Source organism: Podarcis gaigeae (assembly GCF_964106915.1).
Source record: "Podarcis gaigeae genome assembly, chromosome: 6".
NCBI lineage: Eukaryota > Metazoa > Chordata > Lepidosauria > Squamata > Lacertidae > Podarcis > Podarcis gaigeae.
This window is the reverse complement of record NC_139682.1, coordinates 57,529,522-57,551,517: the sequence shown is the minus strand read 5'-3', so window position 1 is coordinate 57,551,517 and position 21,996 is coordinate 57,529,522. Positions and strand designations below refer to the sequence as shown.

General features: G+C 43.5%; 2 protein-coding genes across 3 annotated transcripts in view; one reads left to right on the top strand and one right to left on the bottom strand.

The window, feature by feature from the left end:
- LOC310846358 (lanosterol synthase-like) overlaps nt 1-14,396 on the bottom strand; it is a 29,751-nt gene extending 15,355 nt beyond the window's left edge. Inside the window, exons 1-4 of the mRNA XM_083742717.1 lie at nt 11,617-14,396; nt 2,988-3,156; nt 1,638-1,776; nt 353-461 (exon numbers count right to left, since the gene is read on the bottom strand). Coding sequence (XP_083598843.1) covers nt 353-461; nt 1,638-1,776; nt 2,988-3,156; nt 11,617-11,630 — 431 coding nt within the window. The 5' untranslated portion in view covers nt 11,631-14,396. The remainder of the gene's footprint in view (nt 1-352; nt 462-1,637; nt 1,777-2,987; nt 3,157-11,616) is intronic.
- A 2,035-nt stretch (nt 14,397-16,431) lies between these two features.
- PARS2 (prolyl-tRNA synthetase 2, mitochondrial) lies at nt 16,432-20,416 on the top strand. 2 transcript variants are annotated; one of them, XM_083742647.1, is made up of 2 exons: nt 16,432-16,983; nt 17,850-20,416. In XM_083742647.1, the coding sequence occupies exon 2, from the start codon at nt 17,884-17,886 to the stop codon at nt 19,312-19,314; it is 1,431 nt and encodes a 476-aa protein (XP_083598773.1). In that variant the 5' UTR covers nt 16,432-16,983; nt 17,850-17,883; the 3' UTR covers nt 19,315-20,416. The 2 variants fall into 2 exon arrangements, with proteins under 2 accessions (XP_083598773.1, XP_083598774.1); XM_083742648.1 differs by lacking the exon at nt 16,432-16,983 and adding an exon at nt 17,045-17,137.
- Nucleotides 20,417-21,996: the final 1,580 nt, after the last annotated feature.

The following is a 21,996-nucleotide window of genomic DNA, read 5'->3' as shown; positions in this document are numbered from 1 at the left end:
AATAGTAATACTTCCTATAGATGGCACTTTTCAAAGGCAATAGCAATGTCAGATAACATATCTTCATTATTGTTGCCTCTCTCCACTCCTCATGCCACAATTCTATCTTTCTCCGCCACAGCTGGGCAACTTCAGTACATGCTGAGGCCAGCATGCATTCTGGTCATCTACCCTGCTGCCTAGTTCACATGGTGAGCATTGCAAATAAAAGGCAGCAGAATGCAGAAGTGATTTAAAGAAGCCTTCACAGGGGAACTGCATCATGGACCAGCCCAAGATAAAGATATGCAAAATTAGAGCATCTCTCCTCATGCCACTCTAGAGAAGCTCACACCCTCCTTGAACTACTTACAGGCCCCATCCACCATCTGGAAGCTGTTTTGAGAGGATGTAGCGCAGGAGCTCTCTCTTGACCTCTTCTGGTAGTGAGATCTTGGCAGCATAACATGACATCAAAATAGCTGTTTGATTAAAAAAGAAGAATAATATGTGTAGTACTTGACAATCTTAACTTTGGTACGATTTGCCAATAAACCACCTGTTTGGATATCAAAACATAACTAATGCTTTTGTACCCCATTGTTTGTTTGTTTTTACCATCTTGAAACAGAAGAAAAAGGTCAAACATAACAAGATTTATGTTTTTACTCTAGTATATGCCATTGTACACACTACTTGGCTGGGGAAATGAACTACAAAAATCAGTGAAGAGCAAACTTCAAAGAATGCCTGTATTTCAGTTCTCATACTGTTTCTGAAAGTGCTAATAAGACCTTTAACTGGAAACTGAATCAAATTTCTCTCTCAGAAATTGCACGCAAATCAAATTTTATTATTTATTTATTTATATACCACTTCAGTGGCATAATCCCGCTAAGTGGTTTACAGGAAATATTAAAATTTTCAGTAAAGACAGTTAAAAATAATAATTAAGATTAACTGTAAGGGGAAGAAAAAAAATTCAATCATCTGTTCTACCACAACCCCATACAGCTGTATGATGCCACCAATGGACAGTATCCTGCACAATGGATTCAATGGATTATCCCCCTGTTCAGAATATACTGAATAAGTATTCTGCTTTGTGAGAGAGGCTAGACTTAGTTTTCTTAAATAGATGGGTCTAAAAATATATATAAATTTAAGTATAGGCAATTCTGAGAATGAAGAATTTCCCAGGCAGGTGACCCAAGGCAATCTGGCTTGAAGAACATACACATCTGATGAATCAGACTTCCAGGGAAGGTAATGGAAGACTGAGTGTCGACCCCTGACACTCCTGTCAGCAGAAATAATTATGCAGTGATGGAAGATAACAGGGATATATATCTTAGTTACAAAAACTCCCTTCTGAATTAAGAGGGTTCAAGGTTTAGCCTCTCATGCATGGAAAGAGACATTCATGACACTGAGATCAAAGAAGTTTTACAGAGAGTGGAGAAGGGTCTCGAGCGAGGAACATTCACACACTGCATAATAGCTCTTAAAAGAAGGCCTCAGTTTAAGAGGTTTCTCCAAATATCAACCTATTTGTGTCTGTCTGGTAAAAGAAGATAAACAAATTTATAGAAAATATACAGGGAGGTCCTCCTTAGCCACTTAATGCATATGTGGTAAATCCGCTAGTGTCCGTGTACCTGGTGCAAGAGAGAAAACGCCAGAGCACTCCATGGCCCAATGGCCATCTTCTGCTTGCAGGCCAGAGAAGAATTTTATCGCTTTCTGGACTGCTTCCTGGGCGGTGCTAGCTTTGGGCAAATCTGGAAAGAACTTGCTCTGAAAAACAAAATAGGAAAAGTAAGAGAAATGCACAAAAACTAAATAGATTATCTACAAGACGAAGTATGCATTGTGTTAAATGTCCTGCTACATTTCATGCAACTATTTGGTCACTTAGAAATAAATATAGCAGGGAAGGGTAGTCAGGAATGGGACCATGGCAGATGGGGAGGTGTCATTTAACACTTCCCCTCCTAGCAGCAGTCTCAATGAAACGCCCATCGCCAGCTGTTATTTGTATTTGCCTGGAGACATGGGCAGGCTGGGAAAGGGATAACTCTCTCTTTCCCACCCAGCCCAAGTTCGGCCCTCATGAACTTGTTTCGGTTTAAAACAACAGTCATGTTAAATACAAAAAGTCATTCAATGTACTGGATGGTTTAACCCTGAGAGACGGTTCAAAAACTATGTTTTACAAACATATCTCAAATGAAATCTACACCTGGCAACATCTCACAATATGGGATATCACAACTATTTAGAAAACCAGCCGTCAGTCAGAGGCCTTTATACAAACAAGCTGAATATTGGATTCATGTGCCTCAGTATTTTCCTGCACATCAAAATGCCTCATGCAGATGCATCATCTGTGCATCATGGAAATGAGTATCAGGCACAGTATATTGGAGATTGATCACTGAGAGCAAGAGAGTGGCTGTTCTCTAGGAGAACACTACAGAGCTCTCAGGTCAGAGAACTATAGAATATGAGGGACCAGAAGATCATGTAGCCCAACTCCCTTTCCAAGGCTAAGAACCAAACACTGAGGCCGCAAACTGCTTGCAGCTGAATTCAGTCATAATTATAGGCAAAAACATGAAGAAGCTGCCTTGTAGAAAGTTAAAACCAAGTTATGTATTTCAGTATTTCCTGTAGATTGTCATATTCATCTTGCAGGCTTGTCTTTTTTCATGTAAGGTTTCATATTCAACCCTGACATTAGCAAGTTGCAGTTGTACAGCACCAAGTAGCAGGCGGTTGGAGGAGATGACCCTCATAATCCCTTCCACAATTCTATGATTCTATGAAAGCAATAACCAAGCTTCCTGTGCTCCTAACTGACATGTCAGAAGATGAGAACCCAAAAGAAAAATGACCCAGCCCCTGGGAAACTGCTGCTAGGCAGGACCGAGCCTGCAGTCCTCATGCCCTGTGCTCCTTTTGTAGCCTTTCCGTGTTGTACCATCTGTTATCATTAAGCCACTTACAGTGTCCAGCCCTAAAGTGTAAGCCTCGAGTGCATTCTGTTCACGGACACATTCTTCACTGTCTGCCACGTAGTACCATTTCTGCCGCCCTTCCACGGAGCTGAATCGCCAGCGAGTAAGATCAGTTTTGGGTTCTATTTCATGTGCACCTTTTCTTCTGCGCAGACATCTGCCAAAGAACACAGAGGAGGTGGGGAGTTTGAAACATGCAGGCAGATTTTCAGTTTGTTATCCTACCACAGGAAATTATTCTGAACCCCATTCTGTGGTCCTTCCAGCCAGAAGTGAGGGACTGACACGTCTATTGATTTCAGTGGGTCTATTCATGACTAATTTGTCCACTGATTTCAGTGAGTCTACTCTGAGTATGGCATATTCATATATCACCCATAGATCCTTTGCTTTTTCTAACTAGCTCATTATGGAAACACTTCCTATTCTCTACAACCATATTTTTGTCCCAGTTGTTAAAGCCATTTGTTCAGAACATAAAGAGGTTAACAGGGATGCTTTATGAGTTTCTTTTATATCCGATTCCCTTAGTATAGTATTTTTAGGAATGCAATCCTATACAAAAGTCCCAGATTGATCAACAGGACTTATTTTCAGATAATTTGGCATAGGATCACAGCTTTAATTTCCAATCTCCCCACTTCTGTTCATTTACCCAAGTCTTCTCCTCAACATTTCCCCCCTTCTTCTCTTAGCTACTTCACAATATCTTTTCAAACTTGAAAATGATGAATTTTAACGTGTCTGTCTTTCACATTACCGCTTTGGGGGTTTTCCTTGCTGCAATCTCTTGCACACCTTTCCTGGAGAAAAGCCCCAGTGAAACAGTAATATAATAATAATAATAATAATAATAATAATAATAATAATAATAATAATTTATTTGTACCCCGCCCATCTGGCTGGGTTTCCCCAGCCACTCTGGGCGGCTTCCAACAGAGATGAAAAATACACTAAAATGTCACATATTAAAAAACTTCCCTGAACAGGGCTGCCTTCAGATGTCTTCTGAATGTCAGGTAGTTGTTTATCGCTTTGACATCTGATGGGAGGGCATTCCACAGGGCGGGCGCCACTACTGAGAAGGCCCTCTGCCTGGTTCCCTGTAACTTGGCCTCTCGCAGTGAGGGAACCGCCAGAAGGCCCTCGGAGCTGGACCTCAGTGTCCGGGCAGAACGATGGGGGAGGAGACGCTCCTTCAGATATACTGGACCGAGGCCATTTAGGGCTTTAAAGGTCAGCACCAACACTTTGAATTGTGCTCGGAAACGTACTGGGAGCCAATGTAGGTCTTTCAAGACCGGTGTTATATGGTCTCGGCGGCCGCTCCCAGTCACCAGTCTAGCTGCCGCATTCTGGATTAGTTGTAGTTTCTGGGTCACCTTCAAAGGTAGCCCCACGTAGAGCGCATTGCAGTAGTCCAAGCGGGAGATAACCAGAGCATGTACCACTCTGGCGAGACAGTCTGCAGGCAGATAGGGTCTCAGCCTACGTACCAGATGGAGCTGGTAAACAGCTGCCCTGGATACAGATTTGACCTGTGCCTCCATGGACAGCTGTGAGTCCAAAATGACTCCCAGGCTGCGCACCTGGTCCTTCAGGGGCACAGTTACCCTATTCAGGACCAGGGAATCCTTCACACCTGCCCGCCTCCTGTCCCCCAAAAACAGTACTTCTGTCTTGTCAGGATTCAACCTCAATCTGTTAGCCGCCATCCATCCTCCAACCGCTTCCAGACACTCACACAGGACCTTCACCGCCTTCACTGGTTCTGATTTAAAAGAGAGGTAGAGCTGGGTATCATCTGCATACTGATGAACACCCAGCCCAAACCTCCTGATGATCCCTCCCAGCGGCTGCATGTAGATGTTGAAAAGCATGGGGGAGAGGACAGAACCCTGAGGCACCCCACAAGTGAGAGCCCAGGGGTCTGAACACTCATCCCCCACCACCACTTTCTGAACACGGCCCAGGAGGAAGGAGCGGAACCACTGTATGACAGTGCCCCCAGCTCCCAGCCCCTCAAGACGGTCCAGAAGGATGTCATGGTTGATGGTATCAAATGCCGCTGAGAGATCCAGCAGAACTAGGAAACAGCTCTCACCTTTGTCCCTAGCCCACCGGAGATCATCAACCAGTGCGACCAAGGCAGTTTCAGTCCCATGATGAGGCCTGAATCCCGACTGGAAGGGATCCAAATGGTCCGCTTCTTCCAGGCGTGCCTGGAGTTGTTCAGCAACCACTCGCTCAATCACCTTGCCCAAGAATGGAAGGTTTGAGACTGGGCGATAATTGGCCATCGTGGCCGCATCTAAAGATGGTTTTTTAATAAGCGGTTTAATAACCGCCTCTTTCAGCGGGTCTGGGAAGGCTCCCTCACGGAGGGAAGCATTCACCACCCCACGAAGCCCATCGCCCAGTCCTTCCCGGCTAGCTTTTATAAGCCAGGATGGGCAAGGATCCAGGAGACAGGTGGTTGGCTTCACTCATCCAAGCAGCTTGTCCACATCCTCGGAGGTAACAGATTGGAATTGATCCCACACAACTTGACCAGACAGGACTCTAGCACTCTCCCGCCCCGGCCCTGCTCCCACGGTGGAGTCTACTTCTTCCCGAATCTGAGCGATTTTATCTGCAAAAAAATTTGCAAAATCATTGCAGGAGAACATGTGGCCCGTACTGGGCCCCGATGTTACAGGTGGTTCCGCTAAATTGTGAACCACCTGAAAGAGTCTCCTGCTGCTGTTTTCTGCAGATGCAATAGAGGCGGTGAAGAAAGTCTTCTTCGCCGTCGCTATCACCACTTGGTAGGCTCGACGTTGAGCTCTAACCTGTGTCCGGTCAGATTCAGAATGAGTTATCCGCCACCAGCGCTCTAGCCGTCTCAACGATTGTTTCATTGCCCTCAGATCCGTGGAAAACCACGGGGCTCTCCGGGCTCCATGCAATCGGAGAGGGCGCTTCGGAGCCAAACAGTCAATAGCCCTGGTTAACTCCACATTCCAGCGGGCCACCAGGGAATCGGCTGAAAGGCCATCAACATGGGATAAAGCATCCCCTACCACTCTCTGGAAACCATTTGGATCCATTAAGTGGCGGGGGCGGACCATCCAAATCGGTCCCACATCCCTGCAGAGGGGATGGGTCGCAGAGAAGTCCAGTTGCACCAGGAAGTGGTCTGACCATGGCACTTCTTTCGTTTCACTTTTACTTAGTGTCAGATCACCAACATCCGTAGAGGTAAACACCAGGTCCAAGGCATGTCCGCGGCTATGGGTTGGGCCAGACTTATTCAGGGACAGCCCCATGGAGGCCATGCTTTCCACGAAGTCCCGAGCGGCCCCTTGTAAGGTCGTGTCGGCATGGATGTTAAAATCCCCTAGGACAACCAAGCTAGGTGTCTCCAGGAGAACATCCGACCTGAAGCAGCTCGGGCAGGGAATCCTTGGTGCAGCGGGGAGGTCGGTACACCAAAAGGAATCCTGTACTGCCCCTATTGCCCAACTTCCAGAACATGCACTCAGAAAACTGGGTCTTCCCAATAGGACGCCTGGTGCAAACTAATGACTTCCTAAAAATCACTGCAACCCCCCCTCCCCGCCCACATGACCTGGGTTGCTGTGCGTAAGAGAAACCTGGTGGACAAGCAGCGGCAAGGACAGGCCCATCTGCTTCATCCAACCAAGTCTCTGTTACACATGCCAGGTCAAGTCCTCCATCCATGATCAAGTCATGGATGGCAGTGGTCTTATGAATCATTGACCTGGCATTGCAGAGCAACACTTTCAGGTCATGTGGGTATCCCTTGCTGATTCTAGTATTCATCCGGTCAGGACCAGACCCGGAGGCAGGGATAGTCCTCAGACAACGACTAAACCTGCCTCCTCTGTAATGACATGGTCTGGTCTTAGCGTAACTCCTCCTCCTACCCATGATCACTGAGATCGGTTGTCCCAGTGCATTCCCCCCTGTGAAACATATCCCAGCCATTTTGTGGGCTGGGGCCCATTCCCCGGCAGCCCTGACCCCTCCCCTTAAGAACAAAATAACCCCTTAAAAAAAACACACACACAAATAAAACAGTACAAACAAAAAACAATAAAAATTACAAAAATTACAAAAACATAAAATCAAACAAATTCCCAGGCCCAATAAACATCCACCCCCACCACCCCCCCACATACAAAAAATTCAAAATAAAAATTTTAAAACATTTTAAAAGCACCCTGCACCCCTCCAGCAGTAACAGCAACTGTCCTAGTGAGGCCCGTCAGGCCCTGCCCTGGGCCAGGTGGTAAGTGGCAGGAAGGAGCAGGGCCCTCAGACACTCACATACAGGAGAGTCCTCCTGGGCAGCAGAGCGCAGCAGTCCTTATGAGGCTTCAGGCCCCGCCCCAGGCCAGATGGTGAGTGGCAGGAAGGAGCAGGGCCCTCAGACACTCACATAGAGGAGAGTCCTCCTGGGCAGCAGAGTCCAGCAGTCCTTATGAGGCTTCAGGCCCCGCCCCAGGCCAGATGGTGAGTGGCAGGAAGAAGAAGGGCCCTCAGACACTCACATAGAGGAGAGTCCTTACTTCTGAGTAAGCATGCACAGGACTGTCCTAGTAGACTATTTCATGTTAGAAAATTTAGGTGCAATTTTCTAATAAGTCTTTCATTGGCCTCCACTAATTAATAACTGACAAATAATAAGGACTACTGATTCAATTCCAAAAAGATTTACTATTTATGTACTGTAGACTCTGCTTTACTTAAATTAATTTTTTATTTTTTTATTTTTATATAAATATTTATTAAGATTTTTTGTGAAAGAAAAACATAAGTAATAAACAACATTGCTTATATCATAACAAAATTTCATAACTTGTTTAGACTTCCTCGCGTCTCCTGCTCCCACTTACATTGTTGAAAAGTTTTTTCAAGCAAATTATCATCTTGTTTACAATCTTATATCCACTCATTTAAATATAGTCTAATAGTTCTCCCAAAGGGTTTGTATTTTCTTTGATCTCACTTATCATCAAATTCCAGTCTAATTTAGTGGTGGCCAATTATTTATGATCAAGCATCCTTCTTAACATTCAACCAAATTACAATATTTTTGTAAATAAATCTTAAATTTCTTCCAATCTTCTTCAATCCTTTCTTCTCCCAGGTCTCGGATTCTGCCGGTCATCTCCGCCAGTTGCATATAGTCTATCAGTTGCATCTGCCACTCTTCCAGTGTGGGTAGATCTTGAGTTTTCCAATTCTTGGCAATGAGTATCCTTGCTGCCGTTGTTGCATACATAAAGAATGTTCGGTCCTTCTTTAACACCTTCTGGCCGACAATACCCAGGAGGAAGGCCTCTGGTTTCTTAGTAAAGGTATACTTAAATACCTTTTTCAACTCGTTATATATCATTTCCCAGAAGGCCTTCACCTTAGGGCAAGTCCACCAGAGGTGAAAGAATGTTCCTTCATTCCTTTACATTTCCAGCATTTATTATCAGACGAATGGTATATTTTGGCAAGTTTAACTGGGGTCATGTACCATCTGTATATCATTTTCATTACATTTTCCTTCAAAGCATTACATGCAGTGAAGTTCAGCCCAGTGGTCCACAACCTTTCCCAGTCCTCAAACATAATGTTATGCCCAATATCCTGTGCCCACTTTATCATAGCAGATTTAACCATTTCGTCTTGTGTGTTCCATTTTATCAGCAAGTTATACATTCTTGATAGTACCTTAGTCTTTGGTTCTAACAATTCTGTCTCCAACTTCGATTTCTCCACCTGGAACCCTAGTTTTTTGTCATTTTTAAAAACTTCTTTAATCTGGGCGTAATGTAACCAGTCTCGCACTTTACCCTCCATTTTCTCCAAACTCTGCAATTTCCAATTGTCACCGTCTTTTTCTAATATTTCCCAATATTTTGGCCATTTGGCCTCCATATTGGGTCTTTTTCGGGCCTTAGCTTCCAGAGGGGAGAGCCACCTCGGAGTTTTGTTTTCCAATAAGTCTTTGTATTTTGTCCAGACATTGAATACTGCTTTCCTGACAATATGGTTCTTAAAGGCCTTATTGATCTTAACTTTGTCATACCATAAGTATGCATGCCAACCAAAAGCGTTGTTAAAACCTTCCAAATCCAACACATCAGTGTCTTCAAGAAGTAGCCAGTCTTTTAGCCAGCAGAAAGCTGCGGCTTCATAATACAGCTTTAAGTCTGGCAGGGCAAAGCCCCCTCTTTCTTTCACGTCAGTTAATATCTTAAACTTAATTCTGGGCTTTTTGCCCTGCCAGACAAATTTAGAAATATCTCTCTGCCACTTCCGGAAACACTCCGTCTTGTCCACAATTTGCAATGTTTGAAACAAAAACAACATCTTTGGCAATACATTCATCTTAATAGCAGCAATTCGGCCTAACAAAAAAAGCTTCAATTTTGTCCAACTGTCCAAGTCTCTCTTAATTTCAGACCAACATTTTTCATAGTTATCCTTAAATAGACTCAGATTTTTTGCTGTTATGTTTACCCCGAGGTACTTTACTTTTTTGACCACAGTTAGTTCTGTTTCTCTCTGAAACCGTTCTGACTCTGTATCTGTCAAGTTTTTCCCCAACATCTTAGTTTTCTGTTTATTTAGTTTAAATCCCGCCACCCGACCAAAGTCTTGAATCAGTTGTAATACTCTTTTTGTACTAGATTCTGGCTCCTGCAAAGTCAAGACTAGGTCCTTAAATTAATTTTTTAACCCATCTTCTGCTTATCCCCTTCTGTTATCAAATAGTGTTTGCTAAGCTTCATGTAACATCATAGTTATTTTCATCTCATTCCTCTTTTATTGCAAATTTATTATAACTAAACCATCAGTACATTGGGGGGTTGAGAATCAGAGGCCACACCTGTCTTGTTTCTCTTTCCAATGAAAGACCATTTCCTAAGGCTTACAAGTTAGTTTTTGCAGGTTGTTTTGCCAGAAATCCAACAAAAGCTTTTTACACCAATTTTCGTTTCTGTTCCTAATCACAATCAAAAAGTTCCATTCTATTTTTCACACCTTTTTGTATCAAGAAATTGTGGACTAAAGTACAGGTGCATGCTAGAAGAAATGAGATCATAAACCACGGAACAGAACCAGCAAAAAGGTTGTTAAGGTTTGAACTTGAGAGAAAACTTCATTTGGTGCAAAAGATGGGGGGGAGGGGAGCCTACAGCTTCTTGATATAAAGTTTTCTTCTCTACGTTTATGATTCGGCAACGCTCCCTTGAATGTTAGTTCAAATTATATATGTACAAGTGAGGAGGGGTGAAACTGGATTATAGATATGGAATATACTGTGTTTGTAAAAAAAGGAAAAGGGGAGGGAAGCTCTATTTTGCAAAAGGTTTACAATGGAAACTTAGAACTGACTCTTCCCCATCCTTTATTATCTACGGAGTGAACTGAATAACACTAAAAGGACTTGGAATTTAATTTAATTGGAAGTATAATTGCTCATTTATCTTCAGTTGGATGGTAGGATGAAAGGAGTCTGTGAACTTGCCAAGGAACTGATAAGGTTCATTACTGAGTCATCTGCAGTTCGACAGACCACTCTTCTTCCCAGGCTGAGAGGGAAAATGGTGAAAACAGGTTATTTATTGGGACATAGTGATTTTTACAGCTGTTGTTAAAGCTGCAAAACAACGAAGCATGGGACAGAGCAATGGAGACTTTTCTGAAAAACAATGGGATACAATGGTACCTCTAGATACGAATGGGATCCGTTCCGGAGCCCCGTTCGCATCTAGAAGCAAATGTAACTAGCAACGGCACATCTGCGCACACGTGTGTCGCTTTTCGCTGCTTCTGCGCATGCACGTGACATCATTTTTAGCATCTGCGCATGCGCAAGCAGCGAAACCTGGAAGTAACACGCTCCGTTACTTCCGGGTTGCCGTGGAGTGCAACTCAAACACGCTCAACCCGAAGCGCATTCAACCCGAGGTATGACTGTATCAGCTCCATGCCTGGCATGATGGAGAACAGCAACAATGGGGGAAAGATAGACATAACATTTTACAAGGACAGGAAGAAACACCACGAACAGAATAATTGCCACACACAGGAAAAACAAGGATATAGTTTGAGTGCCTCACTTGTAGTTCTATAAATAATTTAATGTGTCAACACGAGCAGACGTTATTAATACTGCAGTTGTTGTATAAGGGATTATTTTAACCGGAATTTAATTGAAATTAGGAAGATTTTGGAACGCAGAAATAAAGAAAACCATCAAACCATCAAATCTAGCATGTGGGGGGCCACCTAAATTATATAATACAGTATTTGAATGATTGGTATTAGTAATTGTATTATAATTTGGTATTGTTGCAAATGAGGCTATTATTGGATTGTAATTGAAAATTAATAAAAATTATCATCAGGAAAAAAGAAAAGCCAAATTGCTGCCTTTTTATTCCTTAATACATCAGGTTAATTACCCTTCCCATCTTATTTCTGTGAACTTCTCCTGTAATAAAGCTTGCTTAATCAACATGAATTAAGTCAAGCAACTGGCACACTTTGTTATTTTATTTAACCATCATCCTAATCAAAGCATATAGATTGCACACAATGTACTTACGTCCCATCAGACATCTTCTTGGGTTGATGAAGACTGCCTCAGATTGTTCTGGTTATATTTTAGATGGTGCAAGGCTTCAGGTACACAGGACACTGAATAGGACACTGAACTCTTGGACTCTGGGCTAGAGTTCCTGCCTCAGACGTTTCACAGTTTCTAAAATATTCACGCTCCCAATAAAATACTTGAAGGTTATATAAAGACTGACCTAACCAATCATAGCAAGAATAATTTTACAGGGTGGGATCAGGAGTGTTAATGTAATCAATGAAAGGCACACCCATAATAACAAAGGTCAGTGTGTGGCAGGGCTATCCTTGATGCATTGCACTGACGTTTTCTGGAGATAAAAATCTACCATGAGTAAAGTAACTTCCCAAAAGGATGTGTGTTTAGATTTCTTGAAAGTCAGACTCTTAGCTATGCTATGTGAACTATCTTCACTAATGCCCTATGAATGCTAATCCAACCTGAAATAGAGATTTTCCCAAATGTAGACAACATCCACCTATGGGAAGGAAGCAAATTGTATCATATGCATAAATTGTGAAAGTGCCTCTTTTGCAGTGCTGATGTTTTCTGCAAGCTGCCATGCACCTGAGAACCGGAAACATGTTTCAAAACCTGGTTGAACTTTAAGTTAGCACAAGGGTAAAAGTAAATTCTGGGAAATGTGATCAAGCAGCAAGCAAAAAGAACAGATTACATCATCCCTTGCTCCATTGCCTCGTCAAATTGCAGTGGTGTAGCGTGGGTTGCCAGTGCCAACGGCAAGACGAGCATTGTGCCCCCTAAGACAAATATTGTGCCCCCTAACTGGCGCCTCCATACTGCACACTGCTGCTCGCAGAGGGAGCTGTGCAGCAGTGGTGGGACATGCATGCACGCTTCTTTGTGCTGGGGATGGGCTGCTGCTGCTGCCGCAAGACTCCTGTCTACACACCTCCTCCGCTGGTGGGGATACCAGACAGCTGAGGGATGCAAGGGCCCATTCTCACTACAGCTCCTGCTCAGCATGCTGCTTAGGTAAGGTGGGCGGGGGGGGATAGGGAGGGCCTCCAGTCGGGGTGGCAGCTGCAGAGACGCACCCCAAAAATGTTTGCAACCTGGTCAATCTCCCCAGTAGACCCCCCTACACTATGCCACTGACAAATAATAATAATTATTATTATTTGGCACCCTTTATCTGATGAGCAAACATTAGTTTACAACATAAAAACAAACAAAAAATAACATAGTAACAAATAAAAACAAAACCCCAACCAGTTTAAAAGCCATAGATTGGTACCCATGATACTCATTCAAAATTCCAAATGTGACCACAGCCCCAAAATGTTGATGTAAAATGATACACATTGGAACAAAAACAACAAAAAACCTGATGACCGCACATAACTGTATTTGCAACAATTACCCTAGGATAGTCTGAAAATGTCCATTCAGTGAAAGCCAATTTTTCTACCCACCACTCCCTTCTCCTACCCCCATATTGTTGCCTCGAGGAAACGATTTAGTGCGTAAGGAAGGAAGAAAACAGGAAATATTAAGTTAAACTTTCCCATATTACCAAAACTAACTCTATCCTACAGCTACCAGGCTTCTTCAACTTCGGGGGGGGGGGGAGGAATCTCCCTGCCCTTATGCCTGATCAGATAACAAAAAAACCGCCCACCCAAAATATATGGCCAATCTGGTTTTGTAACCTGTATACTCTACAGTATTGCGCAGTTAACAGTGAAGCAAGCTATGTAGAAGAATCATTAGCATGGAGAAAGTGACAGACTTTCACAGGAAAAGGTTTAGGACCAGAGAGTTGTTGACAACAAAAAGACAAGCATCAAACCAACTGCAAGTACAGCATCACATGGAGAAAGAAAGATATTAATTGACCAAGTAAATTTTAGTGAAAATAGTTTTGGAAAACTGCTACAATGATTTATATGGAAGCTCAGCCAGGGGGATTCGAGGAAGTCACCCAATATGTTAACAAAAGTGGAACTATTACAATTAGGATAAATGTTTGTTTGTTTGTTTTTTGATGTTCTTTTTTCTATTTGTTTGTTATAAATCTGGAAAACCAATAAAAAATTGGGGGGGATAAAAAATGAAAGTATCACATGGAGCTACTGAAAGAGCGATATTTTTACTTTGATACAGATAGCATCTAGCCTGGGCCTCAAGCCATAGCGATAGTCAGTGCAACAAATGCAAAGAGGCTATATGGGAATGCATTTTTCCCACCCTTAAAAAGGTGCCTTCTAGACCAAATGATGCTTCAGAGCTGTCCTTAAGGGCACAGCACCCTACACAGCACCCTACAATAGCCAAGCCTAGAAGTTACAAAAGCGTGAGTAAATGTGGCACGGCCAAGTGCAGTCAAAAAGGTAAATATCTCTTCTCACCCCCTTTTCCTTGTGTGCAATGTATTTTAGAACAGGTGTGGGGCAACCTTTGGCCCTCCAGATAGTACTCAACTTCCACCATCCCTGGCCATCGGACCAGCTTGCTGTGGCTGGTGAAGGTTGTAATTCAGCAACACAGGGAAGGCCAAAGGTTGCCCATACCTGTTTTTGATCGTAATTTTCCAAGCAGGGACCGTTTTAGGCACTCATTCCGAGAACTTCCCCAGAACACAATATTTCAACACTACAGATAAGGTGCTGGGCTTCATTTAGGGTGGAGGATGGGGAATATCCTGTTCTCTCAAATGGTTGCCTAAGGGGAGCAGCCTTCCCCAATGAATCCACCTAATAAAGGGAGAGCAGCATCTCTCGAAATTTCCATATCGCCTGTCATTCTTCCTCAAGCACACAAATTTAAGCTATATTTTGCTTTGGGGGGGGGGGGGTTGTGTGACTCGGTGCGCGAAGCCTTTTTTAAATTTCTGCCAAATTTCCGTTTACCAATAAGGGATTTGAAGTGGTGCGAATCCCTACAAGGAAATTAACGTGAGTGTTCCTCCAGTTATTTCTGGGACTTGTTTGCGCACTGAAAGCGCAGAAACTAAACTTTTCCTGCTTTGGCCTTTTTACATAGGCACCGACTCCATGGGGCCTGAGGGGGCCCGAGCCCCCTCAAAAATTCGTTTGGCTCCGCCCCCCCCCAATAATTTAAGAAAATTATTACCGTAAATTTCGCTCTATAACATGCAGATTTTTTCTCCTAAAAAGTAAGGGGAAATGTCTGTGCGTGTTATTGAGCGAATGTGTGGTCCCTGGAGCTGACTCGCCGGAGCGCAGGGGCAAAAATAGGCAAAAATCAGGCAAAAATAAGATTGGGCGGTCGGGCGGAGGGAAGGCGGAAGCTGCTGCTTTCCTGCATTCTGCATCAGGGTCTTACTGCCCACCTGCTTCTGTTGCTGCGTTTGCTCAAACTCAACAAAGAGCAGGGAATCCCCTGCCCTCTTAGCAAGCAGAGGGTTAAGGAAAGGATCGAGTCCTTCCTTCTAATTCTTTCCTAGTCACACTGCGTGCAGGCTCCAGCCCACCACCTCCTCCTCTCCGTGCTCTAGGGACTGGCAGGTGGGAGAGAGAGAGAGAGAGGGCTGGCTTGGGGGGGGACTTTTGCCTTCCTTTCCTCCCCCCACCCCGTTAAACTCCTCCCCTGCATTCTTAGCCAGCTGCTTCTCCGCACACCCCTCTTGTGCTTCTTGTCCCTTCTGTGTTTTTCCTTCCCTTCCCATTTAAAACGTGGTGACAAAGCACAGATCCACATGGATCCTCAGGATTTTTGCATTGGGTCACTCCAAATTCACCATCAGATCACATTACATGTCCATGGCTACAGCCTGCACCAAAAAAATCACGCACCCACTGTGGCCTGGGGCCACAATGGTGCAAAAACGTGGTTACAAAGCACGGATCCACATGGATCCTCAGGATTTTTGCATTGGGTCACCCCAAATTCACCATCAGATCACATAGCATGTCCATGGCTACATCTTGCACCAAAAAAATCATGCACCCACTGTTGCCTAGGGTCACAGTGGTGCAAAAACGTGGTTACAAAGCACGGATCCACATGGATCCTCAGAATTTTTGCATTGGGCTACTCCAAACTCACTGTCAGATATTAAAAATCTTTATAAAATAGAGAATTAAATACATACAGAATGTTAAATTTTCAGTTTCGAAATATTAGTACTAGTTTAGTACTGTATTTCTATATTACTATAGTACTGTATTAGTTATTTTCAAATACTTAAATATTTTTAGGGTGTAAGACCCAATTAAAGCCCGTTATTTACATACAGTATTACAGTATTTACATACAGTATTAGGCATACTGTATTAACTTTATTAACTGTATTAAAGCATTAACTTTGAGATATTATTTTTATTTAATGAACCCTCAGCCTTATTCAAAGTAAGCTTAAATTAGCTATTTTACTTATTAATCAAAGTGCTATTACTGTGCGACAGCAATATTTTATGTTTTATTATTTTAATGATAGTTTAGGATTTATTTAAATATCATTTCAGTCTTTTCAGAGCTATATATTCACTGCTCTGTAATAGTCTATAAGCATAATTGTTACTGTAAATTAAATTAGCTTTTTACGAAAATACCGTGCGTGTTTATGTTTTGTTTCTTTTTTCAAAGCCAAAAAGTGTTTCAGGCTTGTCGAGTTTCCCGGAGTGTGGAGTTATAGAGAGTCGAGTTTTCGGGGTTTTAATGTTGATCATATGACTCTAAAATACTTTTAAAAAACTTTAAAACTCACTAATTTTCATCTAAAATTTAGAAAACTTCCCGGGACAGGACTCTGGTATGGGCCCCCCCCAATATTTTTTATAAGTCTGTGCCCCTGCCTTTTTAGTTAGTAATTTTATTAATTCATATCTATTCCCATTACTCTAGGCCGGCAAACTGAAACTTCTGCAACAAGGAGCCTAAAAAGAGGAACATTTAAAGAGTCGGGATGCTATTTAGCAAGGCTTCTTCACGTGTCATGAGAGGCTGCATGAACCTGAATCGCCATGGTTATTGGCGGACTTCATCTGCACGCCCGAGACGGAGGGGGAGAGAAAGAGCGTCGCTCTTTCTTCTTCGTTTCCTTCAACTCTATGGTTCCGCCTCCGTTCCGAAAGGGACGGGGCATCGCTGCTGCGCATGTGCAGCTGCTGCATACTGTGTTGCTCGTCCAGTCCCGCCGCCGCGTGGTTTCTGCCACGGGCGCTGCAAGAGCTGGAAAGTTGCAGCGCAGAGTGGTAACGCCGGCGACCGTTGCAAGGACGAGTCTGGCCCTGCAGGCTTCCCCGGGGATATAAACTGCGTCCTGCACTTCAGCGGCGCTTATGGTCGCTTTTCTTCTCAAGGAGCTGCTCCGTATGAAACTTGACTCGGCTGCGCTTCCAGTTCAGCGAGGTTCGTGCAAGTCCAGTGCTTTTGTGTTTTTTCTCGGAAGGAAGCCCTGCTTGTGCTCGGTGGGACTTCCCCCCGAGGAAGCTCTTGCAACTTTGCGCCCAGTCCGCCGGCGTCCCTCTTCGCAGAAATGTCAAAGCAGGCACCATAGAGATAGGTGCCTCGTGATGAAAATGACGGGAATGTTACAATAGCAATGTAATTGGAGGACGAGCAGGGGAATTCTTATTTCTCTTTTCCTTCTTCCTCAAAAAGTCTCTGGAGGCCATTGCAGAATAACAGATTTGGACAATTTCTTAATTTGGACCGTGAAGACACTTGGTTGCTTTTCGTGGCTCTTCAAATGTTATCTTTGCAACTATAGGAAAAGCTAGCTCATTGTTGGTATTAAAACATGCAGCTTCTTGTATTGCAGCAGGGATGAGGAAGACTCTGGCCCTGCAGGTGTTGCTGGGTGCAGCCCCATCAGCCCCAGACTGATGGGTCAGGGATAATGGAAGGGCCATTACGCCTTTTTATGTACTGCACAGATGTATACTCTAAGTGGGGCAAGGGAAGCTGCACAGCTGTTGTGTGAGCATTGCAAATGTATATTTTTGTGCCTGTGCATACATTTTGAAGGTGATGAAGCAGGTCTTAAACATCATTTGAGGCAGTTGTGGGAAGCGCATTCTTCTAGAAACTCCTCATTTATTTGCCAATTAACTGAATCGGCTAGAACCATTTAGCCCCATGTTTAGCCAAACAGGCTGTGTTCAATGCATTCGGCTCTCACAGTAGCTAAAATATGTGGGGAATCTTGGCTAGATATAAAATGTGCATCTGTTTATGTGAAATGATTTGCTTTTATTTTCTCTCTCTGCCTGCAGATTTGAAAGAGAAGCTTTATCTGTGAGTCTCGAAATGGATGGGCTTCTCAGAAGAGGGAAAATGATTCTTCCTGCTTTGAAAAATTGGATTGTATGGTGCCAAAAGCAGCAACAGTGTTGCAGGTTTTATTGTGATCTTCATGCAAGACAAAAGTGTGTATCCCAGCACTTCCAGTCGATGAATCTGCGGGAGGATAGCATAGCATCGCAGCAAACCAGCAAACCAGGTGAACTGACATGTAAAAGTCAGAGATTGATGTTACTAGCAGGACTTATCTACCCGGCCAGTCCCGGCTGCTTCCACTATATGCCCTACACTGTCCGAGCACTGGAGAAGCTCATCAGAGTGATAGACCGAGAAATGCAGGCTATAGGGGGTCAGAAAGTGAACATGCCCACATTGAGCTCAGCAGAGCTCTGGAGAGCCAGTGGAAGGTGGGAACTCATGGGCAGTGAACTATTACGACTGGCAGACAGGCACAATCAAGAATACTGCCTAGGACCTACTCATGAAGAGGCCATCACAGACCTAATCGCTTCCCAAGGCCATTTGTCTTACAAGCAGCTTCCCCTCTTGCTGTACCAGGTAACAAGAAAGTTTCGAGATGAGCCAAAACCACGCTTTGGGTTGCTGCGCGGCAGAGAATTTTATATGAAGGATATGTACACCTTTGATGCCTCCAAGGAAGCTGCCCTCCAGACCTATGCCCTTGTGTGCAACGCTTACGGCAACATATTCAACAACTTAGGCCTTCGTTTTGTGAAAGTCCAAGCAGCTACTGGAAGCATTGGGGGGACGATGTCTCATGAATTCCAGCTGCCCGCTGACGTTGGTGAGGACCGATTGATGATGTGCACAGGCTGTGACTTTGCAGCCAATGAGGAAACGATAAACCCAGATGAGAAGCATTGCCCAGTTTGCAAAGGGAAACTAGCTGAGTACAAAGGGATTGAAGTTGGCCATACCTTCTTCTTGGGCACAAAATACTCCTCTGTTTTTAATGCTACCGTCCGCACTGCAGAAAATAAGCATGTTCCGGCTGAAATGGGCTGCTATGGGCTGGGTGTGACTCGGATTCTTGCAGCCTCCATTGAGGTGCTTTCTACTGAGGATGCCATTCGGTGGCCAAGCCTCATTGCACCATATCAAGTCTGCCTTATTCCCCCAAAGAGAGGGAGCAAGGAGGAGAAAGGGGCAATGCTCCTGGAGGATTTATATAACTGTATTGTTGAAGCAGCCCCTTGGCTTAAGGAGGAGATAGTACTGGATGACCGGACACAATTCACGATTGGTAAAAGATTAAAAGATGCAAGTAAACTTGGGTACCCGTATGTTATAATAGGTGGCAAGAAGGTTTTGGATGAGCCTTCTCTATTTGAAGTATGCAATCAAAATACTAATGAGACTTTGTTCCTTAACAAAGAAGCCATTGTTAGCTTGCTGAGTAAAGTGCAGACTCGCTGAATACTGGATGTGTAGCTTTTGAATACTGAAATGTCAGTGTTTCCCCTCTGCCATCTTAAGCATATGGCTATGGGAGTCTATGGGAATTATTTTTATTTGTATCTGCCAGCCCAAGGATTACTGTGAAGGCAGATATGGCGCTGCCTATATGCCAAAGCCTCATGTGCAAACTTGGTTACCCTTTGATTTCAACAGCAGACAGTTCCATCTGTACATTTGGGGTCTTCTGCAAAGGTGAGGATCCTGTAGCCCTCCAGATGATGTTGGCTGCACCTTCCATAATCTCCAGCCAGCATGACCCAATGGCCAGGAGTGATGGGAATTGTAGGCTAACAATATCTGGAGGGCCACAGTTTCCCCACTGCTTATTTTGCATAACCAAAGGCTGGCCTTTCGTTATGCAAAATAATAATAGTGTCCTGCTTGACAATTATTTGGGGGTCAGCAGCTTGAAGCTAGATGTGATAAAGCCTTAAGATAAAAAGAAAATTTGCAATAATGTGTTTGCCAGTGCAGCTGTGGTCATGGAAGCAAAAGGCGAATCACCACCTCTAGTTTTTCTTAGGTGTGCTGTGCCTCTGTGTGACGGACTCTCATGGTCCGAGTACTTAACTGGATCTGTCCCATCTGATCATCAGCTACATGAATTCAAAGACTGAGTTGCTGCTTACGTACTAGTGGGTCTTGATTATACTAGCCAAATATTTCCTGGAAGGATTCGAGATGGACTTTGCTAAAAAAAATATACCAAGTTGATCTTTGTAAACTTTTTTTGTGTTTTTTTAAAAAGAAAAATCATGCCTTCTTGAGTAGAGTATACCCCCCCTTTTTGCATGTTGATTAAAAGTAAATTTTCCTCTTCTGACTGTAGGGTTCAATTTCTAAGTATGGAAAACAAATTCCAAACAACAAAATTGATGGAAGCTGGTTAATGCTGAGCTTCTGAGTGAGCCAGTTACGGTAAATTGGCCATTATTCTGAAATCCTGACACTTGATTGCCAAATAGGCTGCTGCTGTTCTTCCCCTTTTTAAAATCATGTACTGTAATCTGAATTTTCAGTCTTCATAAGCATTTCACTTAATTAAAAGATATACAGCTAAGTTTGAATATCGTTTTGCTTTAAATATGACATACCCACACTCCTGTAACTTTTTCCCAATGGTAAAGCAGTTGTGAGCATTGAGCATGGCTAAGAGAGTAAGGCTGCACTCCTAGCCCCACCTAACTGGAAATAAGCTCCATTGAATTAAACAGGATTTGCTACTGAATAGCTATGTTTAGGATTGCACTAGGAATGGAAAGCCTGTGACCCTCTAGAACAGCCTTTCTCAACCTGTGGGTCCCCAGATGTTGCTGAACTACAACTCCCATCACCCCTAGCTAGTAAGACCAGAGCTCAGGGATGATGGGAGTTGTAATCCAACAACATCTGGGGACCCACAGGTTGAGAACCGCTGCTCTAGAAGGTGTTGGCTTATACCTCCCATCTTCCCTCACCCTTTGCCATGTTCAGGGCCAATCAGAGGGCCTCAAGCTTAAAGTGGGCCTCAAAAATAGGCACTTGTTAAGTTTTGCAACTTGTTTTTATGTGCAGCGGATCAAATTGCAGCACACTCTAAGTTTAGAACTGCAAATTTAAGCAAATAAAAGATGAGATTTGATAAAAGACATTACAAGTACTTTTTTGTTAAGTGATGCAGATTTTGCCACATGCTAAATGTGACATTGCATGTAAGCAAGGTTTTCCCTCAAGAATAAGTGCATTTGCACAGAAAGAGACTGGATAAGTATTCTTTTTTAAAAATCAAATTATGTCTTATTTCCACCTCCCCCGCCCACATGCCTCATTTTGTTTTTGCATGTTGTCATATTTCCATGACTGCATTTATTATTATGGGGCCTTGGGCTGATGGGAGTTCAACATTTGGAGAATCACACATTCCCCATCCCTGTACTTGTTCATGTAATGTAAAAACATAGTTTGTTACATCCAAACAAGAACTACATAGGTGGAATGCTTTGAGTACTCTGAAATACCATTTAAGTGCATAACCATTTAACTTAGATATCTGGTAGGGATGTTACCATTATTAGTCATTGTTCTCCCCCCACCTTTCCTACCATCTCTCACACATTTTCTTGGGAATAAAAGCATCCTTACAATAAATCCTATTCTGTGGAATTTAGCTTCAGTCTGCTTAGAGCATCGTTGTTGTCAAATTGTACAAATCTCAAACCAGCAGCAAACTGATCACTTAGGACAGTAGTTTTCAACCTTTTGAAATCCAGGACTCTCCTTTAACCCCAAAGTGCATTGGGGAACCCATTTCTCTCTCTCTCTCTCTCTTTTTACCAGATATTTGTGTGGTGATAGTGCTGCTGCTGTGTCCCACTTTGGAGCAGGATGTGACCCAGGCTCTGGCTCCCCTTGGGTGTGCCAGGCATAACCAGGCATGGTTCCCTGTGCTTAGAATTACTGCAAAGGAAGTCCTGTGCCCACTAACTTTGGGTGAAAGCCCCACTGAATTCAGTGGAATTTATCCCCAAATAAATATGGCTTGGATTGGCCTGCTTGAAGTTCAGCATGTAAGCAAAAGCAGCCATTGCATGAAGCCAGCATCTCTTGGGATAATGACTCTGGTTTCGTCTGGGGTTGTAGTTACTCTTGCTGGTGTGCTGC